Source organism: Onychomys torridus, chromosome 7 (assembly GCF_903995425.1).
Source record: "Onychomys torridus chromosome 7, mOncTor1.1, whole genome shotgun sequence".
Lineage (NCBI taxonomy): Eukaryota > Metazoa > Chordata > Mammalia > Rodentia > Cricetidae > Onychomys > Onychomys torridus.
Genome location: NC_050449.1, coordinates 53,424,469 through 53,432,614, shown reverse-complemented (window position 1 = coordinate 53,432,614; position 8,146 = coordinate 53,424,469). Strand labels below are relative to the sequence as shown.

At 52.8% G+C, this 8,146-nt stretch overlaps 1 protein-coding gene across 1 annotated transcript; it reads left to right on the top strand.

Moving 5' to 3' along the window:
* The first annotated feature begins 1,032 nt into the window (after positions 1-1,032).
* On the top strand, positions 1,033-7,697 carry Nr2e3 (nuclear receptor subfamily 2 group E member 3). Its single transcript, XM_036193616.1, has 9 exons — positions 1,033-1,117; positions 1,387-1,476; positions 2,006-2,132; positions 2,268-2,371; positions 2,472-2,693; positions 2,788-2,945; positions 3,740-3,986; positions 4,232-4,337; positions 7,565-7,697. The coding sequence occupies exons 1-9, from the start codon at positions 1,033-1,035 to the stop codon at positions 7,695-7,697; spliced, it is 1,272 nt and encodes a 423-aa protein (XP_036049509.1).
* Positions 7,698-8,146: the final 449 nt, after the last annotated feature.

Below are 8,146 nucleotides of genomic sequence, written 5' to 3'. Positions count from 1 at the left end.
GAGCTGACTTTCCAAATCCCCAATAGTGCTTCCCTGTCACAGTGAGGGTTAGCCCCACTTAGGAGGCCATGCTCCACCCTTCTGTCCCCTTAACTCCATGATCCCTAAGAAGCTCCCAGTCTCTAGTGCAGGACAGAACTGCCCACCCTGTGAGGCAAGGCCAAGCTGAGGATGGTACTCCCCTCGCCCCAGACCAACATGGGACTTATGCCCCTCTTGGGCCTGGGGAGAGGACAGGATGTTTACTGGGCTTCTGCCTCAGGCTCCTTAGTACCAGGCACCAAAACACAGTCTGGGAAGTATTGAACTTCATTTCCCACCTCTACCGGAAGACAGGCATTTGGAGAAAACCGGGGTTCACAGACACTATCCCTTGCTCGGGATGCATGGCCCATGACAGAGCAGGGACACGCATGGAGGTGACTCTACCCTGCCCTCCCTCACCTCTCTTCCTGTGGCACCAGGAGGCACAGACTCCCACTCACTCTTCCTCCACAAAATCATTTCAGGTTTAAGCTGGGAAGGGGGACCTGGGTTTAGCGGGGATACCGCCTGCCTGGCACTGGAGTCCAGGCCAGGGGAGAAGGTGGAGGCCACCTGGGCACTCAGAGCCTGCTCTGGGCAGCTGTGTCCCACCTCATTGTGCCATGGGAAAATGCCCACCAGCTTCTCCACTGCCCCAGTCTACCCAAAACTTTCTGCTGGACCTGATCACAGAGACGATGTCTGGAGATGCTAGCCTTCCAGGTGGTGGGTCCCCAAAGCACAGAGCCCAAGCAGTCCTTTACTAGGATAGTGGGTAGGCTTCCCAGAAGAGCAAGCCCCCAAGGGCAGGGATCCACACAGGCACAGAGCTACATACACAGGAGCACACACACCTCAAATACATGGCAAATGTCACAAAAATATTTAAAGTCCTCGGGGAGGTGGGATCTACAACACCCCCCCCATAAGAGTTGTCATTGGATAACAAACGTCTTAGCTAGGCCCCTGGGTCCCGTGCAGTGTGGGTAAGGACGGCAACAGCGAAGGATGGACAGGGATGGTGGCAGCCTGGGAGTCCGAGTGAAGACAGCGGGGCTGACCAGCTCCCAGGGGCACCTGGGTAATGCTGCAGGTGTGGCCAGTTGATCCCCTGTGGAGGCAGTAAAGATTAAGAGGATCATACACTGTATCCAGAGCTGTGCTGGGAGAAGTCTGGACCCGGAGCCAAGGTGGTGAGCATGCTCCAGAAGGAAAAACTTCTAACTCGCAAGGGAAGGGAAGCCGAGGAGAGACAGGCACAGGCAGACAGACAGTAGACAGCCGTAGAGACGGAGCCATAGCTGGGCCCAGCAGCTGCTTGCAGACAGGTAACAGGTGGCCCTTGGGACCTGCCATACCCAGTGAGCTCTACAATGGCTGCTTCTGCTGTGGCTGTCACAGCCTTCAAGAAGGAGTCTCCGAGCAGGTGGGGTCTTGGAGAGGATCCAACAGGTATGACTTTTTCCCCCCTGGAGGTGAGATCTGGGCCCTTGAGGAAGAGAATGCAAGCTGTAGGTTCAGGGGGGGCATGAGAGGCACTTGAGCCATGAAGTCCCAGCTCCCAGGCTGTGAGTAAGCGTGAAGGGCCTCCTGACAACACCGAAACCCTAGAAACCCAGAGGCCAGCAGAGCAGGACCTAACAGGGGAGCTGCTGAGGAAGGAAATGGTGCTCTTGAGGCACAAAGAGATCCTTATGACTGTTTTCATGAGAGCCCGAAAGGGCTGGGGCTGGGAACGTGGAGGCAGCGTGGTTGTCTTGCTGGAAATAGGCTGGGAATGGAGTAGCAATGGTAAGAGATAGGAGCTGGGATTGGGATACCGCAGTGGGGAGACAGCTTTTCTAGATGGGAGTGACGTGTCTGTGTCTAGATAGGGAAGGTGGGAGGGAACCTATGGACTTGGGAAAGGATGAATGGGGGTGTGGGTGTGCGTGCGTGCGTGCTCACAGCCATCTCAGTCCAGCCCTGCCTCCCCACGCAGGTGTGGGCCCCTCACTCCAGTGCCGAGTGTGTGGGGACAGCAGCAGCGGGAAGCACTATGGCATCTACGCCTGTAACGGCTGCAGCGGCTTCTTCAAGAGGAGTGTGAGGCGGAGGCTCATCTACAGGTGCCACCGGCGCTGCCGGCCTGCCCCAGTGTGCCTCTCACGGGTGGAGGTGGTTCCGGGAAAGCGAACGCCCAAGCCCAACGCCTAGGGCCTGGGCGCGACGTTGGTCCCCCAGGAGCTTCCTGTCCTCTGCAGATGCCAGGTGGGGGCAGGGATGTGCCCAGTGGACAAGGCTCATCGCAACCAGTGCCAGGCCTGCCGACTGAAGAAGTGCTTACAAGCAGGCATGAACCAAGATGGTGAGTAAGGTGGGTACAGTGAGACGGGAAGGGCAGCTGAGCAGGTGGTATCACTGCCCAGGGTCGGGCAGGGGTGTCCTGAGTCTCCCCGCCTTCCAAGCTGTGCAGAATGAACGCCAACCCCGAAGCATGGCCCAGGTCCAGCTGGACGGCATGGAAGCAGGCAGTGATCCCCGACCTGAGCCCTTGGTGGCCTCCCCTGCCTTGGCAGGGCCCAGTCCCCGAGGCCCTACAGCTTCGTCTGCAGCCAGAGCCATGGGCCACCACTTTATGGCCAGCCTCATCACCGCCGAAACCTGTGCTAAGCTGGAGCCCGAGGATGGTAATTTGGTAAACGGAAGAGGGTAGTGGGCATGGATCCTCTCACCCGGATCCCACAGAATGGGCACCAAGACCACAACTTCCTCCCTTGACAGCTGAAGAGAACATTGATGTCACCAGCAATGACCCCGAGTTCCCTGCATCCCCCTGCAGTCTAGATGGCATCCATGAGACATCAGCTCGCCTACTCTTCATGGCTGTCAAATGGGCCAAAAACCTTCCTGTGTTTTCCAACCTGCCCTTCCGGGACCAGGTAGACCATACAGCCTGCCTGCTGGAGCTGGGCCAGGCACAGTTAGGAGTCATAGGTCAGCCAGCTTGGGGGAACATATACCCCTGGGCTGGTGAGGGATGGAGGCTTGCCTGGCTCAGATGGTGACCATGGGGTACTTGTGTCTCTGAGGTGGGGATGATCAGGGCAGTGGCAGTGGAAATATATAAATCTCTGGGGGAAGATTGCTCACCAGAGATGCATAGAGCCGAGGAGGCAAGGTAGGACCCATGGCTCTCTGGGTCCATTGTCTTTCCTTCTGCACACTGAGACAGCAATCTGCATATTCTGAACAACAGAGTGGCTGACTCTGGGTGTCTTCAGAGCAAGGCTCCCCATGACTTCAGGCCTGAGCATCACCCCAGCCTTTCCACATGTGGAAAAGTGCTCTGAGCAGGCAAAGATCTCACAATGATCCGGGAGAGAGCAACTGCCAGATGGGCTGAGCCCTCAGCAAGGCTGTGTGTTTGGAGGGAATAGCTTGGAAGAGTCAACCAGTTCCTTGAACTCACTCAACATGACACTCTTGGAATCATCTGGAGACTGTCCGGCATCCCTGGACTCTGGGCTTATCCTGAATGGCCCAGCCACAGCTCTGGATAGAATCCACAAGGCATCTGGAAACATAGGTAGCTGAGCCAGAGCCTGTGTAGGCAGAGGTCAGGAGGCGGCTCTTGGCACCTGGGAGCAGCCCTTCTGTCCCTGGAGAAGGTGGCAGGCAGAGAGCACCAGGAACTGTGCCCCAGTGCGGACACTTGAACCCTCTCTGATCACAGGTGATCTTGCTGGAAGAGGCGTGGAATGAGCTTTTCCTCCTGGGAGCCATACAGTGGTCTCTGCCCCTGGACAGCTGCCCACTGCTGGCACCACCGGAGGCCTCCAGCGGCAGCGGCTCTCAGAGCAGGCTGGTCTTGGCTAGTGCAGAGATGCGCTTCCTGCAGGAGACCATCTCCCGGTTCCGGGCACTGGCAGTGGACTCCACAGAGTTTGCCTGCATGAAGGCCCTGGTCCTCTTCAAACCAGGTACTAAGCCTCGGCCCAAGACTTCCAGACACATGGTTGAGAGATTTTTTTTTTTTTTTAAAGGTGGGGGGAGGGTTCTGGTGACTTCCTTCTGCTGGGCTCCTCATTAACACACCTGGGTGTAGATGGATAGTCCTCGTTCTTGGGATGGGGGGCAGAGAAAAGAGGTGTGGCCTGATACTTTTGGGGGTTGTGGGATCAGGCAGGCTTCTGGAAGGGAGCTCACTGGTACTGTTTCTCCCCAGAGACACGAGGCCTGAAGGATCCTGAGCACGTGGAGGCTCTGCAGGACCAGTCCCAAGTAATGCTAAGCCAGCATAACAAGGCTCACCACCCCAGCCAGCCTGTGAGGTGACAGTAATGACACACCTACCCACCCACCCTCCCCACTTCCCTGCATCCTTCCACCCACCTCTCCCACACCATCTCTGGGCTTCCCTGCTTAGACAGGATAAGAGGGCTCAGTCAGCAGCATCTACCCAACACCTCCTGTGGACAGACACATTACCAGGTCCCAGGAGGGCGCCAAAAGACAAAACCCACAGGGACGGATGCCCACATGAAAGACAAGGGTCACCCAGGTCAGGTATGGAGAGTGGCTTATATCTGAAGGGGTAGCAAAGGTCAGGTTTTTTACATTTTTACTTTTTAAAGGCAGAATTTCAGTTTGTATCCCACACTGGTCTCAAATTCAGAGTTTTCCTGCCTCTGCTTCCCAAGTGCTAGGCTTACAGGTGTGCCCTTCTATGAGCCCAGCCTTTGACAGGGGCCTGTCTCCATAAGAGGATAAGGTCTAAAGAGAAGAGAAAAGCGTATCTATAAAGGTAGAGAGATACCAGCAATATGCGTTTTTAGTCAAGAGTCCAGTACAAAAGGTTCAAAGTCTTGCTGGTAGGAAGGTGGGAAACTGAGTCAGAGTTAGCCTGGGACCATCCCGTTTAGAGCCTGGAGTGCCCACTAAAGGCACGTCTGATGAGAGAGGTGGAGGGCACACCTGAGAGTCTGTGGGAGGAGGCTTCACGGGCAGGACTGGATCCCATGCAGACCTGTGGCAGTGGGCACAAAAGACATAGCAGCAAGCTCCCTGTCTGGAAGATTCCATGGCCTTGGGGAGGGACCAAAGGGAGCAGGAAACAGACCACAGTGTACAACTCTGGGAGTTAGAAAGGGACAGATTTAACCTTTGGATAAAGGCAAGGAATGAGCAAAGAGATGTGTTTGGGAGTAGAGGGCTTTCAAAACCTAACAGGAAAGTTGAGAGTCTGGAAGAAACCTGCCAGGCTCTGGGAAAAGTATGGAAGGCATGCTGTGGATTTGAACCCACATCCTCATGCTTGCACAGCACATGTTCTGACCCACTGGGCCATCTTTCTAGCCCTTCCTCCCTATGTTTTGAGACATGGTTTCTCAACCGAACCTGGAATTCATCAGTTCAGCTAGGCTGGGTAAGGCGGGCTAAATAAATAAGAACCAGTGTCGGGCAGCAGACACAGGCATATCCCAGGAGCTCTCTGTTCAGCCAGCCTAAATAACAGGGTTTTGATTCAGAAAGAAACCTTGTCTCAAAGGAAGAAAACAGGGGTGTACAGAATGCCCAGTGTCTTCTTCTGACCTCTGCCAGTATATACACACCAACACACACATGTGGACACATATGTGTGTGTGTACTCACATGTGTATGCACAAACACACAAAATGAAGATAGAGCAGGAAAGGATTGAAGAGATGACTTCTGTCCTATGCAAACACAGACTCCCTGGATCCCCTTTGTCCTTTATTGCCCCGGGCAGAACTGGGTGTCACTGCAGGGTCTCTAGACTCTGGGTCAATGTATTTCAGCACAACCTATACATAGACACTGAAACAAAGTCCCACTAACTAAAACACGCCCTTGCTCTGTATGATCTGCTCTGATATACTGCTTTAAGATGAAGTTCCACATAGTCTAAGCTAGCCCTGAACTCACCATGCCCCTGGGGGTAGCTTAAGCTCCCAATCTTCCTGCCTCTTCTTTCAGAAGGCATGCTAGGGTGATGACAGTTATGTGCAACCACACATGATCTATGTGCTGCTGGGATGGAGCCTAGTGCCTTGTGCCTGCTAAGCGAGAGCTCTGCCAAGGCCGGGTGGTGGCACACATCTTTAATCCCAGCACTGGGGAGGCAGAGACAGACAGATCTCTGTGAGTTTGAGGCCAGCCTGGACTACAGAGTGAGTTCCAGGACAGCCAGGACTACACAGAGAAACCCTGTCTCAAAAAAAAAGAAAAGAAAAAGAAAAAAGAAAAAGAACTCTATCTAGTGAGTTATATCCTCAGTTTCTATTTTGCTGTTTATTTTCTATTTTATTTTTAAAAGTCCATTTGTGAGGAGTTACCTACCATTATCTACCAGGTGGGCCATACCTGCAGTTTGCAATAACTCTCCACTAGACTTCACAGTTACTTCTTCCCTCTCCCTAGATCAGTAAGACAGGAGAGGGGAAGGTAGACCTGGGGTTGGGGGGGGGGGGTGGAGGGTAGGGTAGGGGTGTGTGACTGCTCACAAGAGAAAGGAGGCTTTTAGGTAGGCAAAGCTGCTCAGGAGCTCAGAGAGTGAATGGCAGAGCTTCTCAAGCTCCCCAGGTGCAGTCACACCAGCAGCTGCCATGGGGAGCTCAGGCTCTTGGTGGTAGGCGCTGGCCCCAGCTGTGCGACTTCTCCCCAGGGAGATCTGGCTCGCTTTCTTTCTTTCTTTCTTTCTTTCTCTCTGTTTGTTTGTTTCTTTCTTTCTTTGTTTCTTTCTTTCTTTATTTCTCTTCTTCTTTTCCCACCAGGACCTCTGCTTTAGCAAATGATTCTTACTTGAATTTAGGATGAATTTTTTTTTTCTGGGTGTGTCTCAGCCAACCAAAATCTCCCTTGACTTTAGAATATTTTCAGTAGTTATTATCATAGGTGTTTCACAGACAGGAATTCATATTCTTCTATGTAAAACTAATATGACTTACAGTGTTCATCTGATCAATGAACATATAAACAGGATTGCTATGAGGAATGTCTCACAAGCTGGGAGATGTCCACATGCACAAGCTGGAGCTCAGATCCCCAGAACCAGCACAAAAGCTGGCAGGCATGGCACCTGCTTGTGATCCCAGCACCTGGGAGGCTGACATGGAAGTCCCTGGGCTGAGTTAGCTAGTTGAAACCAGAACTGGTTGGCTTCCAGTTCAGCAAGGAACCTGACCTCAGTAAATAAAGTGGAGTGAGCCAGGAGACACTTGACCTTTAAACTTTCACCCAGACACATAAGCACCCGCACACACATAAGCACGAAACACGGTGAACATGTATTCACATACACACACCACATGGATGTGCAAAGAAATAACTTCTCATTTCATAATCTTGACACGTAATGAACAATATTATGGAGTCCCCGTTTTCATCATGCTCCTACCCAGGCGGGAGGTGGAAGTGAGTCCTCTAAGATAGGGGCCTTTCCCTGTGGCAGGCCCTGGGCACCTCTCACCCCTCCCCTCCCTGACAGCTTTGCTCAGCAGCTAGCCTTAAGCCTGACAGCATCCTTCCTCCTGTTCAGGTTTGGGAAACTGCTCCTCCTGCTCCCGTCCTTGAGATTCCTCACGGCTGAGCGCATTGAGCTCCTCTTCTTCCGAAAGACCATAGGGAACACTCCAATGGAGAAGCTCCTTTGTGATATGTTCAAAAACTAATGGGCGTGTCTGGTGTTTCCCCACCCGGGCAACTCTTTTGGAGCGAAGTCTTTACCTGCCTTTCTCATCCAGCAATTCCACGTGCAGGTTTTTGTACCTGGCAGAAATTTCTCCCAAAACACTTTGTTGGAATATTCATAGCAGTCTTATTAACACCCCTAGCTCTGTTTGGACAGTAGAATGCATGGATGGGTTGTGTTATGTTCACAGGAAAAACAGCTGGGCAGGGAGGGGGTGAACAGCCAGTCCACATGACAACATGGAGACATTTTGTAGGCTACAAGGTGAACAAAAGCCAGGCATGAGTAACTTTTATACAGGGTTCAAGACCAGGGAGGGGAGGGGAAGGAAGGAAGATGGGAAAGAACAGAAAGGAAATAAAAGGAAATGAGAAAAGAAAGAATGTAGACGAGACTGGTATTGGTAGAAGTCGGGGTGGGGGGGAATAG

Bases quoted from the DNA above. Each gene is read 5' to 3' on its own strand.
- Nr2e3 (XM_036193616.1), top strand. From the start codon at position 1,033: ATGGACAGGGATGGTGGCAGCCTGGGAGTCCGAGTGAAGACAGCGGGG. The intron at 2,946-3,739 runs GTAGACCATACA...CTCTGATCACAG, and splicing joins ACCTGCCCTTCCGGGACCAG to GTGATCTTGCTGGAAGAGGC. The intron at 3,987-4,231 runs GTACTAAGCCTC...GTTTCTCCCCAG, and splicing joins CCTGGTCCTCTTCAAACCAG to AGACACGAGGCCTGAAGGAT.